Source organism: Pseudorca crassidens, chromosome 10 (genome assembly GCF_039906515.1).
Source record: "Pseudorca crassidens isolate mPseCra1 chromosome 10, mPseCra1.hap1, whole genome shotgun sequence".
NCBI classification, from domain to species: Eukaryota; Metazoa; Chordata; class Mammalia; order Artiodactyla; family Delphinidae; genus Pseudorca; species Pseudorca crassidens.
Genome location: NC_090305.1, coordinates 52,245,150 through 52,272,654, shown reverse-complemented (window position 1 = coordinate 52,272,654; position 27,505 = coordinate 52,245,150). Strand labels below are relative to the sequence as shown.

At 38.8% G+C, this 27,505-nt stretch overlaps 1 protein-coding gene across 10 annotated transcripts in view; it reads right to left on the bottom strand.

The window, feature by feature from the left end:
* Positions 1-27,505, bottom strand: part of RBMS3 (RNA binding motif single stranded interacting protein 3) — a 723,832-nt gene that overhangs the window by 105,641 nt on the left and 590,686 nt on the right. For 7 of the 10 annotated variants that reach the window (XM_067753570.1, XM_067753568.1, XM_067753573.1 and 4 more), the window contains exons 8-10: positions 23,634-23,680; positions 10,490-10,586; positions 8,228-8,278 (exon numbers count right to left, since the gene is read on the bottom strand). In XM_067753570.1, the coding sequence (XP_067609671.1) occupies positions 8,228-8,278; positions 10,490-10,586; positions 23,634-23,680 (195 nt within the window). The remainder of the gene's footprint in view (positions 1-8,227; positions 8,279-10,489; positions 10,587-23,633; positions 23,681-27,505) is intronic. The other 3 variants (XM_067753575.1, XM_067753576.1, XM_067753577.1) reach the window with 1 other exon arrangement.

Below are 27,505 nucleotides of genomic sequence, written 5' to 3'. Positions count from 1 at the left end.
AAGGGGATGATATGACAGCCCTAATTCATGATTAAGTGACACCTTCTGTGGCATCACTGTTGAAGGTCACACAGATGCCATGTTCATGGCAGATGCAGCATTAGAGGCACCTGGTAGCCTTTGGAAATTCCTTGCCATCTCAGATGCTCACCAGCTGTAACATGTGGTATATAAACCAAAGCCTTGGCTGTGAGCTGGTGTTTGCTTAGAATACTCTTCCTGCCTGACATCCACAACTCTGCCTGAAAAACTCCTTTATTTTTCAAAGCCAAGTTCAGGAGTTACCTCCTCTGTGAAGCCTGCTCTTACTCCTTTACTCCCTGGCACAATGAATAACCCCACCCTCTTTACCAGTTCTACACTTTGCACACATTTTCCCTGCTACCCATAGCTGAATATACTATAAGCATTTATTTTCTAACAGGGAGTTTGAACAAGAGAGAAGCAAACAATATTAAAACAGGGAGAAAATGTGAGTGCAAGTCCTACCTTTGGTAAATATTCCTCTTAGGCAGTAGAAGAGAAAAGTTTGAAGGCATTTTACTAGTATTTGCATTAGTATTTTGACAAATATAACTGTAAATTGTGTAACTTCTTACATTTGTTACTGAAGCTAAAATGATGTCACTTTTTTCAAAGCATACTTGATTAGATCATATGTGACTCTGTCTCTATTACATCCCCTCCCCCGACCTGGTGCATCTTAATTATTGGCTTAACAAAACCTAAGTCAGTCAACACAATAAACCATGACCCTAAATTGTAAACATACCACCTAGGTAGAAATACCTGGGCTCTCCAGGGCTAACCCAGCAAAGGTTAATCTTTAAAGCAAAATAAGGTGTCCCCATGACATTCTGAGGGGCAAGAAATAGTGAATAATATCCTTGAATATTTAGAAATACTCTCAATATTTGAACTCGTTCATTACCATTTGTTTAATGAATATCCACGTACTTCACAAAACTGTTAAGATCATATATAAAGATAAATAAAATAAACATTTTATTCCAGTGTGCTACAAAAGAACAAATAGTTCCATAGATTATCTGTACACTAATCCTCAATCCTCTACTGATTTCATAAGTAGTTTCTGTTGCCCTGGCAGCATTTATAAAATAAATTATTTACCCTATCTCAATATGATTGTGTTGCCCTGGTAACTGGCTGTTTTCTAGAAAGTCTGACATAGATTTTATTTTAGCTACATACTTGCTTTGTCTAGAGATAATCCATAGAAAATAGGGCTTTAATAGATTCGATAAAGTTGTATTCTGTGTTTACAACATATCTAATTATATTTCATATGCTAAGTAGCTCTTAAGGATGTAATGTTGTTAACATCTTTACAAAGGAACTCGCAAATTCTGGTTTACTGATGATGCTGTGACAAAGAAATTCTAAGTGCTATCTAAGGACACACTGGGGGTAATGTGCCATTGGAACTTTATCTCTTAGTACCTTGTCAATCTTATGTTCAGAATGACGCACCTTCAGTTCTAAAAGGTAATACACTATTCCTTGACCTATTCTTTCTCTTTAAAGGTCCATATTAAAATAACATAAAACTGCATGGCAAAAGGCAGGTGATATGCACACATCTGGATTTATAAAGACTCCACATTCACCGCTTATTCTCACCACTCCTGTGCTTAGAAGGCAGGGATCTTAGACATCGGGAAGCGTTCTCTCCAAGAAACTTTCAGAAGCTCTACTTGAAAGATGACTGTTACCTCCAAAAATAATTCCATGGATATAAAAAGAGGCTGTGCATGATGACATTTTCATAATGCAGCCAAATTGAAAAGTTTTGTCCATTCATGAATGATTCATCCATGATGCCCCTGGAAATTGTGACTTTTTCACACACATCAGTGACATAATTTAGCCTTTCTATTTTATATTTTCCAAAGTAAGCCTAAATTCTAGACAACAGCATTGGGACCACCAAGCTAATAAAAAATGTATAGGAAAGTGTGCCAGATTTGATGAATAAAAGTTGTATTTCAATAGAACACAATTTACCTTTCCAACCAAATCTTTCCCTAACACAAAAAATTCACTTAATGCAGGCTACCTGCCTTGCTGCCCCCTGAAATAATCTGTTGACCCCCTCGGTACTTTTGGTGTGTTATTTTCACTGAAAACGCCCTCCTTCTTTTTCTTTATCCCTATCAACCCCATCCATCCTTTAAGTTCATGCTTTCATCTCGGTTCTTCCATGTCCTTAGCTGTTCATAGATACTTTGTCATTTTCAGTGTTATATAAATGCTAAGCATTTCACACCTTTTCTGCTGTAGATTTTTAATTGAATCATTCTACACATATAATAATTATCTCCACAGAGAGATCGTGTGCCTTGAGGACAGATTGTTTCTTTCTTACTCTCTCTCATTTCCAACAATGCCTAGAAGAATATTCTGTGCATATTTAATGCTCAAGAATATTTGTTTATTATTTGTTGATTTTTTTTTCATTGAACTCAATGTTCTCAGTTTCTTGAAATGAAGAGTCGATGTCTGGTATAACTAAGGGCCCAGTAAAAGACTTAATCAAGTGACCATTTCAAGGACAAAAATGACCATTTCAAGGAGAAAAACACTCTCATGTTCATTGCAGAATTATTCACAATAGCCAAGATATGGAACAATTTAAGTCTCCTTCAATGGATGAATGGAACAAGAAAGTGTGACATATATATGTGTGTGTTATGTGTGTATGTGTGTGTATACTGGAACATTATTCAGCTGCAGAAAGAAGGAATCCTACCATCTGTGATAACATGGATGACCTTGAGAGCATTATGCAAAATGAAATAAGCCAGATAGAGAAAGACAAATACTACATGGTACCACTTACATGTGGAATCTAGGGAAAGACAAAAATAATCAGACTCATAGAAACAGAGAAGAAAGTGGTTGCTAAGGGCTGGGGGTGTGGTGGGGAGTACAAATTTTCAGCTATAAGATAAATAAGATTTGAGAAGCTAATGTAAATCATGGTGACTCTAGTTGATAACACCATGTTGGATAACTGAAATTTGCTAAGAGAGTAGAACTTAAATGTTAAGGTATCGAAGAGACTTTCTGTGCAAGTGGTCTTCTTTGTATTTACTTTACCCCAGGAGTATATTTATAGGGAGGTGACACCCAAATGAAGTTGTTCCTTCTAAATTTACTCTCACATATTTTTTTTAATTCTCTTCTGGTAGAAATAGTATAAATGGGCTAGAGTTACTGTTTTGTGTTTGCTAGTCACTTAAAAAAGATTTGGTCTGTAGATCTATATCCACCAGGTAAACTCCTTACATAGCAAACACACTGTCTTTGTTTGGTACTTTGACAATGATACTTACAAAGAATTTTTGCTCAGTTCAGCGGTTGGAATAAAATGATAGTATCTGAAAACTTTGCTTTCTGAACAGAATTCTAATGACTTAAATGTTCTTTCCAAATTTGGTGATGTGTTTTAGGAAAAACATGCCTGCAAATTTGAAGGACATGGTCCCTAAAATTAAGACTTAGGTCTTACCTACCTGCAGGTAAAGAATGACCAAATCAAGTATTCTGGGGCTTTTTTGAACTTCTTCTTTTGTTGTAGAGGGAAAGTTTATATTGACTGTTTAGCTATAAATGTAAGGTTTATTCATCATAAGTCGTAATTTAGCCATGCATAGCAACAAATCATCCAATGACTCCATAAGAGCATCTTGCATTTCTTAGAATCCTGTAGTTAGGTAAGTTATTTGTAATTAGGTAAAAATGAAAGTTGACCTTTCTCCTTGAGAATAATTAATGCTAACCACAGGAAGAACAGAAGATTTATGATTCACATGAGCCCAAATAAAATTTAAGAGAATTGAACTCTACTTCTTCTTGGGAACTATCATCTTTTCTCCCTGTCAGTAGAGATGTAACAAAATACCTGACGTATCATAACACAGGGATTTCAATTGTGCATTCATCTGAGATTCCAGTGTGACAAGCTGCCACACAGAGTAGATATTTAGTGCAATCCGTCCTCTATTAAAATCCTGTCAGTCCCACCTTACTCTTCTCCCTCCCCGTGTCCTCAAGTCCATTCTCAGATAGCTAGTGGGAAGCAGCCGCATAGCACAGGGAGATCAGATTGGTGCTTTGTAACCACCTAGAAGGGTGGGCTAGGGAGGGTGGGAGGGAGAAGCAAGAGGGAGGGGATATGGGGATATATGTATGCATATAGCTGATTCACTTTGTTATAAAGCAGAAACTAACACACCATTGTAAAGCAATTATACTCCAATAAAGATGTTTAAAATAAAAAAATCCTGTCAGTGTCGTGGTGAGATTTCAGAGTTTAGGACAGAACTCTGCACTGGGAAACAGCAACACGTACCAATTGCATTGGCAACATCAGCAAAGAGTGAACTCCTGATATAGTCTCACAGTGCTCTCTTTCAGTGGAAAAAAAATAAAGTGCAAATAGAAACGCTCTTGCTGTCCTCAGTGTGGTTTGACCTGATAAAGTTCCAGAGTCAGACAACTGACAGAGAATGGTTTCCTTGCAGAAACACCAGTACGAGAGATATGGCCAAGGCAGGGAGAATTTTATCCCCTCTTCCTTAAAAGTGAAAAGCCTCTCAGAGTTTTCTTCTAAGTTTACAAAAAAGTGCATTGCACACAACTCAGAAATTTCAATCTGCAAAGAAGCAAACCTAAACAACCAACTTCAGCTTTACGCTTATGCTTTCTGTTTTTCTCTTGTCCTTTTACTACTCCCCTCCCTTCTTTCCATCAATTCATGTCTCTCTTATAGATCATTACCCCTCCCTAGTAGGGAAAGATTAGAGGCACTGCGCTCTACTTTAAGATTTGAATGAAGCACTGTTTCCTCTTCAGATACAAGCCTAGTTGAGAACTTGGGGCCCTCGAGTAGAGCCTAAAAAGAACCTGAAGGGCTCTTGCTGCAGTGTAGGAGGCCCTGTGATTCACAGTGATGGGGGAAGCATGCCTTTGCACCCTATACACAGAGAGCTTATCTGTGCGATTTTCTCAAAATAGTGGAAGAGAAAACGTGAGAAAGGAGAAAAGTTGTAAGCAAATCATTATTATGGGCAATATATTGGAGATGCGTAGCTATGGACACCTTGAATTTATTTGTAAAGTAGGTTCCAGTTACTGACATACAAGAGGTACCCAATGGGCCTTTATTTTTTATTTTCATTATTTTTATTATAGGTGTTGAAAGATTTAGGAAGTAAATGAGATAAACACCAATCTAAGCAATTTATCTTATTTATAGCCATAGAGGCTATCTCCACCAAACTCATTAGGAAAGTATGCTAAATAAGCAGTATGAATGTGGTAGAAATGGGTGATTATTGCTTTTTCTCAACTTCTTCCTATACCAACAGTCATTTTATGTAATTGGGCTAATCTAAAGCACAATGTGCAGTCATCTACTCATATAACTGAATAATGATAACAGTAATTTACTGAGTGTTTGCTATTTGTCTGGCATTATTTTAAGAGCTTTAAAGCCTTGCTTCATTTCATGAACCCAAACCATAATAATTTAGTCATGATTATATCCATATTACAGATGAGAAAACAGTGGCTCAGAAAGTTTAATTGCCCAAAGTCCTATAACAGAAAGGTTTTCCTCTCTCAAAGAGACTAACCAAGAATCCATGCTATTGGGACTTCCCTGGTGGTGCAGTGGTTAAGAATCCACCTGCCAATGCAGGGGACACAGGTTTGATCCCTAGTCTGGGAAGATCCCACATGCTGCAGAGCAACTAGGCCCATGCACCACAACTGACCCCACGTGCTACAACTACTGAAGCCCGTGCTCAGCAACAAAAGAAGCCACTGCAATGAAAAGCCCGTGCACTGCAACGAAGAGTAGCCCCCACTCGCTGCAACTAGAGAAAGCCCACGTGCAGCAACGAAGACCCAACGCAGCCAAAAAAAAAGAGTCCATGCTATTAATCACCACGTCATTCATTCCTTCCCTTCAGATCCAGGTATTTTATTTCTTCACCCTGGACTGCCTAATTATTTTTATGTTTTAGTATCACAGAGTGATTAATTTAACCAACCCCACTTTGATGATGAAACTAAGACCAGTTGGGTAAAGGTTCTTTATACAATAAAGACAACCAACAAAACTGTTACAGGGAAACGACTGATGCTACAAATTGTGTTTCCATCAGGCAGTTTAGCCAATTTTTCCATGTTAAAGATAACAAGGTGGTGGGCGCCCCCGCCACTCCTTTCCCCAGGAATCTGTCCCAGCCACAAGCATTACATCTTAAGGGGGGTGACCTAAGCTCAAATATCATGCAGAGTCTAGTCAGGGGAAGTGAAAAGATATTAGGGAGCAGAAGCCATCGCAAGAAAGATCCTGGTGGGGGACAAATGAACACACACACACACACACACACACACACACACACACACACACACACAACTATTGCTAGGGGAAGATATACAAGAAATAATACATCCAAAAAATGGGTGAAGCTGGTCTGGGGAGAAGGAGAAGCTAATAAAACATTTAGCTAAGGCCCTGAGTGACAGTTGGAAAAAAACACATACAAATATCTTCCCATCTCCTCACAGCTCCAGAAGTACTATGGAATCTTACATACTTTGGTATCTGGAAAAATATTCAGATTTTGCCAGATGTGCATTCCTTTAGGCCACGATGAGATGATGCTTGACCTCAGCGTGAGGACTAAGCTAGCCTCAATGCTCTTTAAACACACACAATATTTTTTTAGAAGGCAGTTGTTTCCATCTATTGAATTCTACCTCACACCTGGGACGGAAAAGAACAGCCTGGATTCGTTGCATGTTGGTCTGATTTATACAACACAGATCAGATGAACTCAGGAAGCCCCCAAGGTATGTGAATAAGAATAAATATGGGGATCTGCAGAATAGGGTCTAAAGTTCTGCTCTAGTAAGCTACATATATTTTATTCTTCAAATAAAAAGCAAACTATCAAAACACTAGGAGCAACATGGAGTGTTCCTTATTTTTTAAGAAAATGGACAAAGCTCAAATATGAAAGCCAGGTGCTGTGATCCTTTGAGTCCAGGAAATAGATGTCTGTGTATTTAACTCCCTGGTTTTTAATATGTGCTACCTTATTTACATTTAGCTTTGAAAAGGGTTAAAATGTAGCATTGCTTCTTCTTTGAACAACTAATACATTCAATAATAAGGATTAATGATAATAATAAGGTATAGTATGTCATACTTCAAACACTGTTTTCACATATTCTCTCTGTTTTGATCCTCTCCAAAGCCATGTTAAGTATAGTGACAGAAAAGGAAACAAAGTTACAGATTTGAACATACCCAGGAGAGTACAGCAGAGACCTTGTCACACAACTTTCCGCTGGGGATCTTTCCCCTATCTCACACTCCCATGAGTATATTGCTCTTGAAAGCTCCCTGGCTAGTACTTCTATAGAGCTCAAAAACATGGAAGACCTCGACAAAGATACATGGAATCAATAGCCTTCAGCCTGGATTCTAATGGAATAAGTAATATTATTTCCCTTGGGACTAACGTAATATTGTACCACAAAATGGGAAAGCTAGCTAGTAGAAAATAGAGTTTGAATATTTTGGGAAGAAATTTTCCACTAAAAGAAGAAGAGAATGGCTCTAGTTAGTTAACATAAAAGTCATCTACCAACCTTGCTATCTATTATCTATCTGCATCTATTAGTAGGCAAATACCTTCCTATTTCAAATACATTGCTTTGAGTCAACACTTAGCCGTGCTACACAAAATCGTTCCCAAAGCACACCCAACTGCATCCGAAGAAAACAAAGCATAACAGGAGGAGAAGGACAACAGAAAGGCTTTCCTCCTATAATGGATTTAACTGTCCAGAGTTCACAATTCTGCATGAAGTAGACATTCCCCTTTCATAACAAATGGTAGACAGCAACATGAGAGTTTGATTGCTATTTCCTCCAATCAAGTTTGTTCTCTTCCTCCCTCTCTCTCTCTCTTCCTCTCTCAACTCTGTTTCACTCCATCACTATCACTCTATCTACTGTTTACACTTTTATAGAATTTCAGGAACAGCTTTGTATCTGGAAAATAGGGCTGCCAGAAAGAGGCATGGAATAGAACAAAAGCTTTACCCCAAAGCTTCTATGCATTACAAAAGCTTGCACTCGGATAATAGAAACATCGAGCCTCAGGTGACTGAGAACACTTACTGTTGGTTGCATAACGTATGGCGGATGAGGCATCCATGAAGTACTCTGGACCTATGCATCAAACAGCATTTATTAGAAGAAAGCAATCACAGAGAGAACTCGGTTCTTGCGTTCAGTGGAGTCACACTAGGTCATAAGAAAGTGGAGTCCACCTGACTTACAGCGAATCAGTGCTCAAAACTAAGGGTACAAAGGAAATTCTTGGACCTGATTCATTTGGTCCCTGAAACATGGTACAATGTAAAGCAAATTCCTACTTCCCTGGAGCTGGCTGTAGTGCCCACGTGGGCCAGGCTGGGCCACGGAGCACATTTGGAGGCTTCAGCGATCTCCTGTTTATAGGTCAACTTCCGGGAAGACCCGGGCAAATAAGGAAGGAGGCATTACTTAGCATGACTGCTAAGACTTTCTCTTTTTCTGTCATTGGTTCTAACTTCATATTCTCAAGTGATCCCATCTTGGAAATAAATCCAAGTGGTAAAAGTTGGGGAAGAATCAGAGAGATCAACCAGAAATTTGGGGGTATGTTTTGGGTTAAACCCTAGTTAAGCAAGTCTGTGATTTTTCTCACTCATGGTAATTGGTATGGCAAATAAAAATGAGTATATGAGCCAGCCAAGTGTTCTGAATGTTCGCCATCAGCCAAATGAGAAAGTCAGCTTCTAAGAGCTGATTGTGACATAGAGAGCCCCGAAGATTTTGTTTTCAATATACTCACGTCAATGAAATTGACAACGAACTTTAGATTAAAAAAAAAGAAGTGGTGAAAAGCAAGAATCAACAACATAGGAAATTGCTCTAATTCCTTTTTTGAGAAAAGAGAGCCAGAGTTAAATTCCACTTATGAACCCTCCCAAAAGAAATGACTGTTCTGTGGAGATTTTATTCATGTCACCAAAGTGCTCTACAGTGGAGCTCAATGGGTGGTCTTGGCTGAAACAGAGGCCAAGATTAGAAAAAAAATGGGTAAAAAACCAAAAAACACACATTACAACCAGGCAGGCCTGTAGGAAGAACAAAAACTGAACAGCATCTGCACTTAGCCTCATGGGTCCCAAGGAAAGGCAATTAAGAAATCAGCCATTCTGAGACCCTCTAATGCAATTCACACAAAAGTCTATTCCGCTCACCTGACAGGTATCAAGAATCTAAGTGCAGACACAGAATGAGAATGATCTGCTTTGGGGGGAATCAGTTAAGGACAAAAGTGCATAGTCTCAAGCATGATGCTCTGACAGCTGGGACCTCCTGATATGACGTATGTAGTGGATGAATAATGTGAAACTTCACTGAATTCGTAGCAGTCAGCAACATTACAGTTTTCCCTGTTGTAAACCCCCCACCCACCTACCATCTGCACAATATAGGGAAACACACGCAGGCACACAGTCACACTCTTGCTCTTTCTTTCTCTCTCCAAAGCTTTAAACAGTGACACTCAACACTCTTGGTAGCATTCATAGGCATTTTTTTCTATTTTGAATTAGAAGAATTGTCTGAAGAACTACATGAGGTAAAGAGAAGCAGGGAGAAATATCATATCTTTGATGACTCAAAGGAATAAGATAAGGAGCACTGTTTGAGGGAGAAGGATGGCTATTTCAATCCACCTGTGGACTTAGCATTACTAACTGGCTACAACATCTGGTTTAGGACACACACTGAGTCTCAGATTTTCTTGTGTTTCAACATGTGGAACCCCCGAGGTCTCTTTTGGCCTCTTTGGAACTGAGAATGAAGTAAGAGGAGGAAGTAGGAATTACTTTTACCCCTTTGATAATCTTCCCTATTTCTTGGAGCAAATGATTTTGCATCTATCCATGTAGCTTTCCATGGATACACAGAACGATTGTGACAAAATGAGATGACAATGATACAATATCCTGGAGGGCGTGCAGGGAGTTGCCAGAAATGTGTTCTCATAAAAGATACCCTAGGGAACAACAACCGAAATAACAGACAACACACAAAATAACCTCTCAGTGGTAAGAAAGCTGCACTAATGTTGGCTGGAAAGTAGCAAAATCATGAAAACTCAGCAGGAAGAATGGACAGCTCGGTGGAGTTTTATCATTCAGTGAAACAGATGCAAACAAGCCCTTGAAAGTGTAGGCTCAGTGGGTAGTTTGAGTATTATGACATTAAGATATGACTAAAGGGAAGACAACTTAAAACAAAAATCCTACTGTTTCCCTTTTGTCTTGATCTAGTCTGTTCCTGGCAAGAAAGGTTTCCCGGGAGGTGCAGGTAAACCGGACATACCTGGTATGTGGAGACAGGGGAAGCAGCAATGAATGGCGTGATGGGTGTCTGTGGAATCATGCGGTTGGTTGCAATACTGTACGGTGAAGAATAAAATCTGCAAACAGAAAAACAAAAAGAAGATTCATAGATTCATGAAGCTGATGCACGCCTGGCTACTAACCAAACGCTACCACACACGTCTGGAGAAGACAGAGTTCCACCCTCATGTTGCCCATCAACTGTTAACAGGCTCATGCAGGAGACTGATGGTCTTTGATTCCACAAGAAATAAGTTGTTCTGAATAAAATGACAATTTTGAGTCCTCTTATAAAATTGACTGCACAATTACAGGTGAGTGTAATAGTATGTTTAATCAATAGCAGAGAAAAGCCATGGGCATTGTTTCTAAAGCTCCTTGAAAGAAAGGCAAAACCATAGCACCAAGCTTTATAAAGGTGGCTGGTGTTACACAGACAGAAATTGCATCTATCCCTTCATTCAAGAAAGAGGATCAGGGCTTCCCTGGTGGCGCAGTGGTTGAGAGTCCGCCTGCCGATACAGGGGACACGGGTTCGTGCCCCGGTCCGGGAAGATCCCACATGCCGCAGAGTGGCTGGGCCCGTGAGCCACGGCCACTGAGCCTGCGCATCTGGAGCCTGTGCTCTGCAACGGGAGAGGCCACAACAGTGAGAGGCCCACGTACCGCAAAAAAAAAAAAAAAAAAAAAAAAGAAGTAATACTTTAGGAGAAACTGAAGCACAGTTTCCTATGAAATAGTATAGCTAAAGAAAAAAAAAAGAAATAGGATCAGCTTATAGAGAATTCTGGATAATTTGTGCTAGGCATGCATCCATGCCCTCAGGTAGAAACTAAGCTAAGTACTTTCTTTCTCCATGAAAAGAGAAGGACAATTTGTGGACAATTTAGGTCTAGGTGAGGAAAGGAATCTTTTCTGGATTCAGTCAGGGCACTGATGGAGATTATGGACCTATGTGATATACCTCTGTACACGCTGTAAAAAGCACTGAGTTTTCTAGTCCTCCAGGGTCCTTCATTGAACAATTATAGAATAATACTGGGCAAGATCAGAGCTTCACAAATCAGAGGTGGGATGATCCTTCTGGAGATCTATTGAAGGACAGCTTTAATAGAGAGCTATTAAAGGGTATCAAAAACACTTACAGGCCATCTCTGCTCAGACTTATACCCTGGAGTCCACAAGTTACCTAATGCTCAAATTCCTCAGCAGAATTTTAAATCATGTTTTTTTCTTTATGTCTCACTGGTAAGGGAAAGGCTAGAGTGACCAGCCACACAATGTGCAGACAAAACCAGGTGGGCTGTGATGGAGTATTTCACTGATATCAGGATAGAATGCGAAAATGCCTCTCAGGGATCATGGAATCATTACTTCACTTTGCCATACTCTTAGCAAAAGTCAATTACTACTTTTAGTTTAGTTTCTTTCTTCCTTTCTTTCTTTCCTTCCTTCCTCCCTCCCTCCCTCCCTCCCTCCCTTCCTTTCTTTCTTTTAAATAGTATGACTGAGGTTGGAGTTTTGGAGACAAAAACTTCATCATCTCTCAGGGGTCACTGATATTTTGTATAGAGGATCTCATGGGTCACCTTTCTAAAGAAGCATTCCATGAGAACCCCACTGAGTGTAGGGGGGCTGGATTTCAAGGTTGCCAGGTTTCAAAGAGTAAATTCTTTAAGCTTAGATCCTATACAAGTCTTCAAGCAAGGATTGGGGAACTAGAGTCTTAAATTGATCTAGCTCTCAACAAGGATTATAAGGTCACAGTCTTTTGGTTAAAAAAGATGTAGCTGAAAAAATTACGCCATTACACATTGCATCCTCCTTACTATCCATACCTATACCTACAATACCTCTAAAATTTTAGAAAAAAAGAATATTGACTATATACTCATTAAAATGGCCAAATTAAAAAAAAAGACAATCAGAGCTGTCAAGGATTCAGAGAAAGTGGAACTCTTTCATTGCTGGTGGAGATACAGGATGATACAGCCCTGTTAGAAAACAGTTTGGCAGTTTCTTATAAAGTTAAACATATACATAGCATATAACCCAACCATCCCACTGGTACATAGTAACTGAAGATAAATGAAAACTTGAGTTCACATAAAAACCTTAATGCAAATATTTATAGCAGCTTTATTTAATACTTGCCAAAAACTGGAAACAAGCCAAATATCCTTCAATTGAATTAATAAACTGTGGTCCATCCATACACTGGAATGCTACTAAACAATTAAAAAGAAAGAACTACTGATATATTTAACATGGTGAATCTTAAGTAAATTATGCTAAATGAAAGAAGTCGAACTCAAAAGTCTATATTTTATATCCATTTATATAATACTATGGAAAATGCAAAACTTTAAAGACCGAAAATAAATAATGGATGCCAAAGGCTGGGATTGGGGGAAGAGTCTGAGTGCACAGACACCTGAGGGAATTTTGGAAAGTGATGTAACTGTTCTATACCTTCATTGCTTGGTGGTTCCACAACTGTGTGCTTGTCAGACCTCATGGAATTGTACACTCTTAAGAGTGAATACATACACAATATAAATTATAGTTAATAAATCTGACTTTAAAGTCAATTACTATGTAAGAAAACATCCATCCTTCCACTTTAAAAAATGTGTTGAACATTTACTATGTATACCAAAGATGGGTAGGACATCCTTTGAGTTTTTCTATTTAAGCATTTAAATTGAACCTTATCTATACATTAACCAGCCTAAAGCTGGTCAATGGCTTTCCGTTGCAATGAGAACAAAATTTGAATTCCTCATATTGACGAGCACAATCAGGCTATTGCCCACCTCTCTCCCCAGAGCCAACTAGGATCCAACCACACTGACCTTCATCTGTCACATGAGCCTGTCATTCTCACTCTCATCTTGGGCCACTATGCTTACAATTCTCTCTACCTGGAATGGTTATTTCCCCAAATCACCCTAGAACTATCTCTTTCTCATTATTGATCTCACTCAACTTTCCCATCTTTTCAGAGGTCTCTAGTTAAAGTAGCAACCACCATCTCTGCCCCAATTGTTCTCTATTCCTTTCCTCTATTTTTTTTCATTGTTCTTATCACTATCTGAACTAGTAATTTTTAAAAATGTCTTTATATATGCTATGGACCGAATGTTTGTGTCCCTTTAAAATTCATATATTGAAGTCCTAATTTCCAAAGTGGCTGTATGTGGAGATGGAGCCTTTAAGGAAGAAACTAAGGTTAAATGAGCTCATGAGGGTGGGGCCCTAACCTCAAATGGCTAGTACCCTTATAAGAAGAGGCAATAGAGGGCTTGCTCTCTCTCTATCCACATGCTCACATGGAGGAAAGGCTATGTGAGTACATAATGAGAAAGCAGCCTTGTAAAAGCCAGAAACTAAATCCCAAACTAAATCAGCCTGATCTTGGACTTCCAGCCTCTAGAACTGTGAGAAAATATATTTCTGTTGTTTAAAGCCACACAATCAATGGCATTTTGTTACAGCAGTCAAGTTGACTAATGGAATGTATTTATTGATTATTTCTCCCTCTAGAATGTCAGCTTCAAGAGAGTTGAGGACACCTTGACTTTGTTGCCTAGAACAGAGCCTGGGACATAGTAAATACAGGCACACCTCATTTTATTGTGCTTTGCTGTATTACACTTCACAGATATTGCAACTTTTACAAATTGAAGGTTTGTGGCAACCCTGCATTGTCAGATGGTGCTTAGCATTTTTTAGCAATGAAATATTTTTAATTGATGTATGCACATTGTTTTTTTAGACATAATGCTTTGCACATTTAATAGACTACAGTCTAGTCCAAACATAACTTCCATATGCACTGGGAAATTTTAAAAAACTGTGTGACTCATTTTATTGAGATATCTGCTTTATTGCAGTGGTCTGGAACTGAACCCACAGTATCTCCAAGGTATGTCTTGCTTAATACCTGTAGGTTGAATGAATGAATAAATGAATGCAGAGCAGTTTAGAGAGATAAGTAGTGATTACAGTAGAGGCCGCCAGTGTCAAACTGGTGGGGGCACAGAAGATGGCTTCTGTTCAAATAGGCAGCTGAGAGGTAAGAACCCAGAGAAAATTGGCTGGCATCACATATCTGTAAATGCTCAGTGGAAGCTTAAACTAATGCCTGTTTTCTAAGCATGCAAAGGTACTGATAACCAGGGAAAACAGACCTTTTCTATAAAAATCATGGTTTGCATTAAAAAAAAAAACACTTTAGGTCTTATCTTTGACAGACTTTATTTATGAGTCAGTGAACAGAAAGACTTATTTGGGGCTCATAATAACATAGCAGGTACTCATGACCACTCCACAAACGGCCCTTTTCATTCACCATGCAAGTTTCTTAGAAACCCAGTTTCAGGCTCTTGTACCAACAGAGCGAATCATGTGTCACATTTTAGAGTGGCTGGTTTATTTTGCGAAATGTACCAATTGTCATATTAAAAATGAAAGCAGTAAGGATAGGATGGACTGGCAAAGTTAACAGGAAATTTTATGGGAAAAACAGCAGAAACATAAAGAAAACAGCCAAGTAAACGGATACTAACAAAGGGCACCCTTGGGGGAAATTTTCAGGCATTTTTGTTCTGTCTGCTCTAATCCTATCCATCAAACAAGAATATTTCATACTTCCCAGCAAGTTCCAGTACTGCCCCTCAAATCAGAGAGTCATTTAGAACAGAAAATGTACTGAGAAGATCAGACTCAGCACACTGTCTTGATCCCCTAATTCTGGTATTCTGAAATAGGCTCTCCCCAAATCCAAACATAAACCGGATGAATTCACAGGAAACCTTTGCTTAAACCATGACAGGAGAGGATATTATTGAATCTCAGGCTTAAAGGCACCATATCTAAAGAAAATGCACCTAGCCAGACTCCAAAGACAGAACTGCAGAATGAATTTCCCAATCTCTTCACTTTTTCTCAATCCCTGCCGTGTATCCTTCATGGTTTAAAAACACTCTCACATGGCCATCACATTTAAAAAGAAGAAGAAAGAAAGAAAGAACATCCAAATAAATACTTCAAGAATAGGTGTCCTGTTTTGGGGGAACAGGAAAGATGAAATTGACAGCACTTTTTGGCCATAATAACAAAGCTAAGGTCATTCTAAACATGTGACTTAATGTTTTTGTATCTGGTTATTTATGCATTATGCCTTGCAAATGCTATTATAGAAAACTGGGAATGAATTTTTAGTTAACCATTTTTCTGGGAAGAGTTTACTCCCCTAAGATATTTCTTTGCCAAAATGTACATAGCGAATCCACAAGTGTATGACAAGTATTCCTTTTCTACCTTGTTCTAAACTAAAAGGGATTTTGATCCCCAGGGGACATTTGGCAGGATCTGGAGATATTTTTGGTTGTCACAACTGGGTCAGGGGGCTGCTACTGGCATCTGTTTGGTAGAGGTCTGGGATGCTGCTAAATACAGTACACCTCCCACCCAAAAAATGATCTGGTCCAAAATGTCACTAGTGTCAAGGTTGAGAAACTGTTGCAGGAATGCGAACTAGTTATCTCTGGAGAGGTTTCCCATGAACAAGATTCCAAATGCTAAAGGGGCTAAATGGGTTAACTAAAAATGATCTATCTGTAGAACTCTAAGCCAACCTCTGAAAAAAGTTATATATATATATATATATATATTTTTTTTTTGTGGTACGTGGGCCTCTCACTGTTGTGGCCTCTCCCGTTGCGGAGCACAGGCTCCGGACGCGCAGGCCCAGTGGCCATGGCTTACGGGCCCAGCCGCTCCGTGGCACGTGGGATCTTCCCGGACCGGGGCACGAACCTGTATCCCCTGCAACGGCAGGTGGACTCCCAACCACTGCGCCACCAGGGAAGCCCTGAAAAAAGCAATATTTTTAAGGAACAGAAAGGGTTATTTGGTTTTCTGGCATGTAAAGCAAGTGGGCTCCAGAAGTCCAGAAAATGGAAGTCTAGGTCACTAATAGGACATTATTTGGCCTGCAGAAAAGTCATCTTCAGGGGATTTGGCAGTCAGTAGTAATATGGTGAAACCTTATTTCACTGACAATAAAAATAACATGTATATATCAATAACCCCAGGGTAGGATGTTTTTTAATGCAGAAAACCACACACAATCCTATTTGCCCACTGAAATAAACAGCCCTGCCTTGTCTTTCATGTCCATAGGCAATTTTGTTGGAGTCAGAACCACAAATACTATCCTCAGGGCAACACTATAGCACGAGATTAATAAGTTATTGGTCATTTTTATTGTAATGCCAACGTATCCTTCACACTAGATTCCTTTCCTAGTGTAATAAGATAAGGTTTCTGTATCACTTAATATCAAATGCCCATATAAAACAGCTGGCAAACCAAGGCTACAGAAAACCTTTTTTTTCACATCTCTCCTAAGAATCCATTTTCTTCAAATAAAACAATCCAAAAGGCTTTTACACAGAAGCCCTTAGTGAAAAGATCACAGGAAAGTTGCGATTTTGACTATGGGGGAGGAATTATTTCCCACCTCCCATGCTCATAGTTGAAAGTGGTGGAATTTCATATTGGACTGTTAAAAAAGCAATAAGGCAATAGTAATAACACATTATAGAGTTATGCCAGATAGCTCTGAAAGAAGAATGGACATTTTTATTTTCCTAAGTTAGCCTATAGTAAAAAGTACCAAGCGTTTTACTTTTCCATTGTGACCCAGAAATTTCTTCACTGTAACCTTCAAAGCCTTAGATAAAAGTGACATTGAATTAATTTTTTTAAAGTGATAATTTGCGTAGATTCAAGCAGATGACACAACTGACATTTTTTACTGCCTACATGCAAGCAGCTCAGATACACCATGGTCCATGTTTACAAGTGTTTGTTCTTCATTAGAGAAATATCAAGCTTAATTTGGGAGTACTTATTTCAGTTTTATGTTGCTGTATTCAGGTTGAGGTTATAGAATTCAGAACATATAACTGTTGACACAATTAAGCTACCAGCTATTCCTGAGACACATATTTGGATTTGATACTCAGAAACCTCCATGGCTGAGTGCAGTTAAGGGATGCCACAGGATCATAACATATGTTCTTTTTTTTTTTTAATTGAAGTATAGTTGATTTACAACGTTGCGTTAATATCTTCTGTACAGCAAAGTGATTCAGATACACACACACACACACACACACACACACACACACACACACACACACATTCTTTTTTATATTCTTTTCCATTATGGTTTGTTGCAGGATATTGACTATAGTTCCCTGTGCTATACAGTAGGACCTTATTGTTTATCCCTTCTATATATAATAGTTTGCATCTGCTCACCCCAAACTACATAGGGTTGCCATATGATCCAGCAATCCCACTTCTGGGTATATATCCAGACAAAACTATGGTTCAAAAAGATAAAATATGATCTTTAGTGGTGACATGGCACATCTCCAGGAGGACAAGCTCATGTCACTGTTCCATCAAGAAGCCTTCAGAATCCCTCATTAGAATGTAACTGCCTTTTCTCTGTAGTCCTATGACATTAATTTTCTTTATTTTTCTTTGTGAAAAGAATAGAAAAATATAAACAGTGAAAAATAAGTCTCCCTCTCACCCCTACTTCTCGGTACTCTGTTGGCTCTCCCCAGAGAACCACTGTCACCATGTCTTGTGTATTCTTTCAGAAATATTTTATACATATAAAAGTTAATACATACATAAATCTCATAGCACTTTGTGCTTCTGTCACAATACTACTTGCATTGTATCTAGAATTTGCATGCGTGCCCATTGTTCCTAACAGGATGGGAAATATTTTTTTTCAAATTTGCATCACCAGAATGATTTAAAATGGTACAATAGATAAGTATTCAAATGATAAAATTTGTTAATCTGAGTCAGCATTAAGCGACCTTTAACAATATCAATTGGATTGGAGTCAGCTGCAACTGTATCTTTGGATACATTTGTTCTACATAAAATGGGATCAGTTTCTTCTCTACAGCAATAAATATTTATCTCTCTGTTAGGTTACCGCTCTCTGAGTTAGGTTTGCCTACTGGATCGAATACAGCAATGTAACTAGGAGTAAATGCTTGACTCTGGATATTCATGTTCCATTCCTTCATATGCTAAGTGAATTTTCTAAATCAGCTTCCCCACTTCAAAGAGGTACATGCTGACAATAACTCAAGGAACAGTGTGTTGAGGAAACATTTGTGGTTATTTTGGCATCTTAACATCCATAGAAATGACTATTCTTCTACTCCCCATTATTTAAATGTTACCATATAAGGCAATAAAACCAAAGATGAACAAAACATTTAAAAAGTCATCTACATGAAGAAATATCAAGTGAATAAGGTTAGTGAGCTACAATCTTCTGATCTCTTCCATTTCATGAAATAAAGTTTCTACTTTCTTGGCACCAACAACACAATGGATAGTCTAAGCCTTCCGAAATTCCATTCTTAACCCAGGACATGAGAAACTCATGTGCAGTTTGGCTCCTTTGGGTGAAACTGCAGGTTGCATTTAAGTAGGATCAAAGCAGAAATAGAGACACAGACATTGAGAACAAACGTATGGATACCAAGGTGGCGGGGGGATGAGTTGGGAGATGGGGATTGACATATGCACACTATTGATACTATGTATAAAATAGATAACTAATGAGAACCTACTGTATAGCACAGGGAACTCTACTCAATGCTCTGCAGTGACCCAAATGAGAAGGAAATCCAAAAAAGAGGGGATATATGTATAGCTGATTCAATTTGCTGTACTGTATAAACTAACACAATATTGTAAAGCAGCTATACTCCAATAAAAAAAATAATAAAGTGGATTAGATTTGGGTGTTACATGGGGACAGAGTGGCTTGATGCCAGGAAGGGGAATAGTTTCCCTAATGCCACCTTGCTGGAGCCAAGCAGACGTCATCAGTCACATTTTCTGTATCTGATTTGGCATTCATAGTACTAAGTTAAACAGTCTATAAAGATGAATAAGACATGGAACCTGACTTCAGAGTTAATAGTCCATCAAGGAAATAAATATGATGTCAACAACTACATGATAAAAAGACTGTCAGTGTATCATGGTCACATGAAACGTAGTGTAACAATAGTGTCAATATTGACAATGAAGATCACATTGTGCCATGCAGGGGTCCTTTGATCCTTACAAAGTCTTATGAAAAGGTACTGTTACTATCATCTCCACAGAGGAGGAAACTAAAGCACAAACAACTTGCCCATGTCTGGTAAATGACAGAATTTGGATGTGCTCCTGGGCAGGCTGGTTTTGGAGTCTGAACTCCTAACCACTGCTTAAACTGTGTCTCTTACGATTAATTGTGTAATTAGCTCTGCCTGGTATGATTTAATGGTGTTCTTTATTTTATGTATTTATTATTTTATTTGGCTACATTGGGTGTTCATTGCTGCGCGTGGGCTTTCTCTAGTTGCGTTGAGTGGGGGCTACTCTTCGTTGCGGTGCGCAGGCTTCTCATTGCAGTGGCTTCCCTTGTTGCAGAGCATGGGCTCTAGGTGCATGGGCTTCAGTAGTTGTGGCATGCGGGCTCAGTAGTTGTGCCTCATGGACTCTAGAGCACAGGCTCAGTAGTTGTGGCACGTGGGCTTAGTTGCTCCACAGCATGTGGGATCTTCCCAGACCAGGGCTTGATTCTTAACCACTGTGCCACCAGGGAAATCCCTAATGGTGTTCTTTAAATGAGAGCAGTGAAAGAAAGAAAGAAGGAAGGAAGGAAGAAAGGGACGGAGGGAGGGAGGGAGGAAAGAAGGGAGGAAGGAAGGGATTAGGAAGGAAGGAAGAATATCACCATTCTCTCCGGGCAGAGAGAATTCCATGAGCAACAAGACACACGGGTTAAAGTAGCTTGGGATTCTCTGAGAATCAAAGAAGGTCCAGTTCAGTTGCAGGAACCAAATCACAGAGTTCTTTTTGCGCCATTCTTGGAAGTTTGATTTCTGTTCTGCAGTTAGTAAAGTCCACATAATATATTAAACCAGGCAGGTGGATGATTACTGATTGTTTTTTGCTTTAAAAAATTATTCAAAAAGCAATGTGAAAATGGTTTGGAGGTCAGTTATATTAGAAGCAAGTAAAAGCTTAGTACAGGTAGGGACTGGTGATTGAATAAACTCAACCAGTGGCAGGGAGGCAGAGCTGGGTTGAAGATACAGTTCAAAGACAGATAGAGTAAGTTTTAAGGACCAATTTTATTATAAAGAATGTTTTAGGAGAGAATACCCAGAGAACTGGAATTTATGGCTTAAATGGCTTTAGAGTGTATTTTTTATAAAGGAACAAGTAATTTGATCTTGTTTTTCATTTGATTTGGTTTGTATGCTGAAAGATTGATTGAAGATAATGACCTCACTTTGGGACAAAGATATCCAGGAGCAGCACCTAATGCAGTTAGACACACAGGTGATTTTTTTTTGCATCTAGTTATGAACTTGAAGTATGGACTTGGGAATCTTCAGTTCCTAAAAGCAGGAGGAGTGGATGAGATCAACTGGAGAGAACACAGAGTGAGAAAAGACTAAACCCTGAGAAAGATTAGTAAAAGTGGGCAGAAGAGGAGGAATCCGCAGACACCAAGTGAGCAGTGCAAGGGGAAAGCAAGGAGGATCAGCAAAGGATGGAGTGGTGAAATCTAAGAAATAAGAAATTTTCATGAAGCTGTAAATGGTAACAATAACAACAACAACAACAGAAAGTCAAATGATGCAAGATCTCAAACAGTATAAGGACTAAGAATGTGTCAGTTACAACTGACAAATTTGGAGATGAATTTGGACAAAAAAATTTGGACAAATTTTCTTCTCAAATTTGGAGACACCAATAGGGAAAATTCCAGTCAAGTCTGAGACCAGAATTCACACTTTAATGGGCTTAATTAGAGACAATATGGGAAGACAGTGTGTATAGAAAACTGGGGTTGTTTACCAGTGAAAAGAAAGCTAAAAGAGTGTGGTCAGTAGAAGTGAGCTCATGGGCAGAAAAGGATTGTTTTGCTTCTACCTTCTTTATAGGTGGGAGAGACTCGAGTATTTTACAGGCTGAAAGGAATATTCAGTAGACAAGACAGTATTGAAGACAGGGACTGCTGGATGACACAAAGTTCTTTATCAGATGACAGGAGATAAAATAAAGAAGATGGTATTCTCAGCATCTTAACTACAATTTCTTTCCTGAGGGAAATATTCACTGTTGTAAATGTCTAAGTGGACAGTGGAGAGGATGAACCACTTTTGCAACTGTTGAAATAGTTCAAAGAATAGAATGTTATACTGTTACTATAAGGTTCAGACAAAGATGTCACAGAAGGCAGATGTATGTACTTGCAGTCGACCTCTATACGGTATAGATGGTGACCTGGGAAGGGAGACATGCGCCCTGTGTACTAGGCAGTCCTCACTGCCTCTAATACGGCACCACCCAAAGTTCACTTTGGGCTGCTTAGATTGCAGGCTGAAATCTCAATTTTTTTCTCTGTATGTTTGTAATGGATCAGGATGAAAACCTGGAAAGTTAGGTCTTTGGGAAAACAAATTCAGATTTTAAATTGTGCACTGGAAAGATGACTGACTAAAGCAGAGCATTCACTCTCTCCAGTCCGGGCCTAGGCCACTGGGGCATCTCCAATCCTTGACACCATGTGCCATTAAATTACAAATGTAAAATACTTGGTACTTAGTATGTGTTCAACAAATGTCATTCCCTTACATTATAATACCTGTTTTCTGTCACTGTCGCTGAGCATATAATGCCTTATTCTATGCCTTTTGAGTTAACTATTTTATTTTCCCAACTATACAGTACGATTCTAGAGGACTTTATTTCATGTCTTTACATCTTGTCTTTTGTTCTTCTGACCACCAAGTTTAAAGTGCCTTGTTGGAAATAAGAGAAGGCTTATTGGATAAATGAAAAGATATTCTTAAGTTTCACTCCTAGAGAAGTTTTAATGAACAAAGGACAAAGGACTAGACTCTTACCCTAGTAAGAGTCTACCAACCATGCTGACTACCAACCATGCTGACTCTTTCATGGAAGGATAGACCATGAGTTTCTTGAGGGCAAAGCCCTTGTCTCATACATTGTTTTTTTTAACCTATAGAGCATAGTACTGTGCTTGGCAGACTCATTGGATGTTTACTGAATGAGTAAATAAATGACCCCCTGAATCAATAACTATAAAAATAAGAGGGAGCTAAACATTTTCTACATCCCACAGGTGTTCATTAGATGCAGCTGACTAAATAGAAAAATGGAGTTTAATTCCTTCTATCCTCTAAGTTGATCTTAAATGAGACCTTCATTCTGATTGATTCTTTAATGAGACTGAAAGACAGAAAACTGAAAGCCATGGAGAAATCTAAGATAAAAGGGTGTGAAAATAAAAATAATACTTATTCTTTGGTTTGTTGGTCCATTGCAGGATGGCCAAACTAAAGAAAAGAAATTGCAAAGTAAGAAGAAAGTTTCAACCAAAGAATATTCAGAATGACAGAATTTTAGAGCGGCCAGATCGTGTAGCTTAAGTCTGATTTTTCAGAGGAGAATTTTAGGCTATGTGACTTGTTCTAAGTAAGAGGCTGCAAGTTTCCAGGTGCTTATTACGATGAAGAATGAAAATGCAATCACCAAGCTACTAACTTGACTCTGTCCGTTACCCTTCCCCTGATAGCCAGAAGGCAAGAGTGGAAGCACTGTTAATGTCAAAATGAACCTGGGCACATGCTAAAACTACTGAAGTCTAAACTCTAGAGTTATTAGTAGGAGCGACACTCTTACCATAGCGATACACGGACACTTCTCCCAGACCAGTCTATCTACATACACCCCCGTTCAAATCCTACTCCTTACTCTTTCTCAGATGAGAAAGGGAGAGACAGAATGTGGGCAGAAGCATTGTAAGAATGGGTGACATGGGGGGTGCCATGAAATAAGAGTCACTCACAGGAAGAAAAAAATACAATGATGAGAAAGGTTTAAAACAAAAAGAAAGATTTGAATATTTTTCTTCAGTACTGATTTCAGAGTTCAAAGATACCTTAGCAATTAAAATAGAGAAAATGTAGTCTACTTACCCATTCTGTATGGCAGCTGTGGGGTCATAGGTCAGAGCCATGCCGGCCTGTATATGGGGGGAAGAGGGGAGAAAATGGATCTTAACATTTTTATGGTGGTGTCCAAAGCATTCAATACGCACAATGCTTTTACCTTTACTTTCTACGATTTAAGTTTACTTTATCCTATATATTTCTCCTCCCTTACTACCAAGACTAGCATTTTTACTATCTGAACACAAGAATCCACCAGTGAGTTCGGGAGTTTATATTATATATCCAGACAAACCAAAGAACAATGCAGTTTGGATGATTTTCATTTCTAATTCATAAGCCATGCACTGTCTAATCTGGTATCCTTATAATTTCTCAGTATTTTCAAGAATACCTATTGTATATCCCATGGCATGAAAAAAAGGAAAGGATAGATGCTGGGGTCAGAGTAAAAATAAAAGCTACTTAAAACACATTCGACCTTTTAGAAGAAAATGTTAAGAAACATTTATTTTAAAATATTGCATGCCTCAGGGGTGTCTAGGCAATGAATCACAGAGTGCTGTCCAATACTTGCTGGTACCTGTCTCACTAAGAGTGTAGAAAGGGAAGGTCATTTACATGTGATGGAAATTCTAGGCCTTGTGGCTAATAAGGAGGTGGTTTAGTTATTTTTCTAAGAATAAAACCACCACTGAAAAACTACATTTCTGTAACTGACAGTTGTTGCAGAAGAGAATATCAACTTGATGATCGCTGACTGACACCCTACCTCCTTGCATACACATCATCATATTTCATCCTCACAAGGACCCTATGAAGTAGGCAGGAGAAATATTTCCTCCATTTGATAGATGCAGACACGGAAACTTGGAGGGATCAACTGACTTGGTTAAGGTCACATGTGTGGAGGCAGAACCAGATTCCAACCCAGACCAGCCATGACATTGACTAGGATTTTGAATGAGCCCCGAAGATCATTTCTCTGTGGCCGCATGGGTCTACCACCCTTTGTTTTCCAGAACTGTCAGCCTGGTTATTGCTTGTGAGCAGAAACAGAAATAGAATGAAACAAAGATGACTAGGTTGTCTTTCGGTCGGATTTTTTTCTTTTTGGAAACTTAAAAATAAATTAGTCCAATGTCAATCTCCTGGCTCGATAATGCACTATTATTATATAAGATGTAACCACTGGGAGAGACGGGGTGCAGGGTAAATAGGACCTCCCTGTACATGTCTTTTGCAATTTCCTGTGAATATATAATTATTTCAAAATAATAAAAAATAAATTAGCTTTAGTAAGAAAAAATAAATTGACTTTTGTAGAGGATAAGAAAAACCATAAAAACTTTAGAGAAAATAAAAAAGATCTTTCATGTTTGAGTTTTTTTCCAGTGTGATTGAAGGTGGTTTTCCTGATAAGCTCATTTAATTCCTCAGTTTTAACACATAACTGAAATGAAAATTCTCAGGCTTTCTAAGATAGGGCCTGAAGTCCAGGACGGCCTGCTACATTCAAGCTTACATGCATTGTTTTCCCTAAACAGTAATTTAAAAATTATTATTAAGATTGGTATGAGGAACAAAACTGTAGAGCCATCTATAAATGAAACTGGCATACAGGGAGCACACGTAATTGAAACGAAGTTTGCAAACAAAGCTGAGATGGAGATGCATTGAGAACACAGGCTTAATGATAACTGCCCATCACTCATGTTGAAGAAATACGATATGATAATGTGACAAGCTGGGGTCTGGAAAATGAGAATAGAAGAGTGGAAATGAAGACAGATTACTTTCCCCCCCATGGGAGAAGCAAAGGCAGTGATGTCAAAGCACATAGATTCTAAGTCTAAATTCTTCCCTAGATGGGGTCTCTGCCATGTGACAAACGGGAGGCTGGTCTGAGGCCAAAGACTCCCCAGGAGGGACCTGTCCAGGCGGGACTCCATGGTTCTGGGTCCTGGAGAGGGCAGCTGGAAAAACTGTCCATCTGGGATGAGATTTCCCTCTTAGAAACCCTAAGCTTCTTTCCTCTAACTTATCCAAGATGTCACACCAAAGGCAGGATGAAAAAAACAGGTTTTGTACTCAATAAAGATATCGTTATTTAATAAGAGATTTAAATGATCACTGTATCTTCAGACCCCTGTTCACCCCCAAATTGTTTAAATCCCAGGGGACTTTAGGAAGCCACATTTAACTGTTTTCCTTGAACGTATTTTCCAACAGTGCTCAGAGACCAATGTCTTTCTTGAATTATAGGTCTTCAATATTCTCTCTTTATGCCATGTGTATTTGTTCTGGCAAATCAGGTAAAGTTTTTTTTCTTTCACGTTTGACTTGAATTCCTCATGGATTATAGTTAACCAATCAGGTCTAGCTAGGAATACGGTAATTATCACAAAAATTCTCTCTCTTTCTTGAATAGTATTTGATATTCAGAAAGCCTAAGTTGGCCTCTTCCTCCATCTTAAACCTCCACTCATCTTTCAGAAGATGGACAAGAACTAAATAGATGATAATATGGTTTAGTGGAAAGAATATATGTTTTGGACCTGGGTCCAAGTCTTAGCTCTGTTGTTCTCTAGCACTGTGACCTCAGGCAAGTTATTTAATCTATTTGAGCCTCATTTTCCTTAATTGTCAAGTGGTATAGTAATACCTACCTCAGATGATTGTTGTGAAATTTAAAAGATATTACTTTTGTGAAACGCCCACCACAGTGCCTGGAGACAAGACACATACATAAACATTATAACCCAAAGCAACACGTGGCAAGTGCCCCGTGAGGGTATGCATGAGGTGTAGGGGAGAGGCCAGGGTGGTCAGGGAAGGTACTTGGAGGAGGTACAGGTGAGAGATTTCCATAGATGGAGATGAGAGGCGGAGGCCAGCTTAGGCAGAAGGAATAATAGCATGGAAAAGGCGTGTGAATAAAAAGGACAAGCGGACGATCCACTTGCAGTAGAACATTGGAGGGAGCAGTTGACAATAAGATTTGGAAGGAAAGGAGGAAGGTCTTGATTGCTTGGTTCCTCTTGGGGAGCCACTGATCATTTTTCAAGCAGGAAAATGATATAGTCAAAGAGGGCTTTGGCAACAAGAAATAGCATGAGCCCCCTGGAAAACAGCGGGAAGAACCAGAGTGATGGGTGAGTAGGGTAGGCACTTGGGGACAGGTGGGTGGAGAGAAACTAAGGAGAGGATGAAGCCAAGTTTCATCTACTTCATGATTTGGCCTGGGGCCAGTCGTGCCTCTGAGGACCTTTGGCAAGAGAAGACAACCACAGATCTGCATTTGGAACACTGTGGTTTACAAAGCAAGGCATGGGTTAAACAAAGGGGTGTTTGAACTTAAACCGCTGGCTGAATATCACAGCACAATAACTAACACTGGGATGCACCTGGTTTTCATTTCATGTGTAACAGATTGTTGAGTTATAATTCTAATATGGTCTTAATGCAGATTTTTGCATTCCATTTCCTTTTGTTTCTTTCCACAAGGTAAAAAAGAAAATCGATTTTGCTGCTCTGTCTAGCCACCTTTATACTTAGCTAGAACCATGAAATTGTCATTATGTAATTAACAAATTTTATGGCATGTTTACAAACTCCAGAGTCACACAAAAAGTAAAGTAACTTGGAACAAAACGAAAATGTCACACCATATAAATAGAGAAGTGATGTTTAATCCCGTCACTCTCTTTTGAAAGGGGTTTATTAAATTCACAAATATTTTCCACTTTTTAAGTTCACATTATTTGTGGATTAAAGGCATTTATGATTTATTTAAAACAAAGAGGGGACATTTTTGTCATTTTCCAGCAGCAGCTGAGTTTTGGCTTAATATTTCAGCCATAATGGGGTATTTCTAGTCCTTTCAGATAGAATCTATA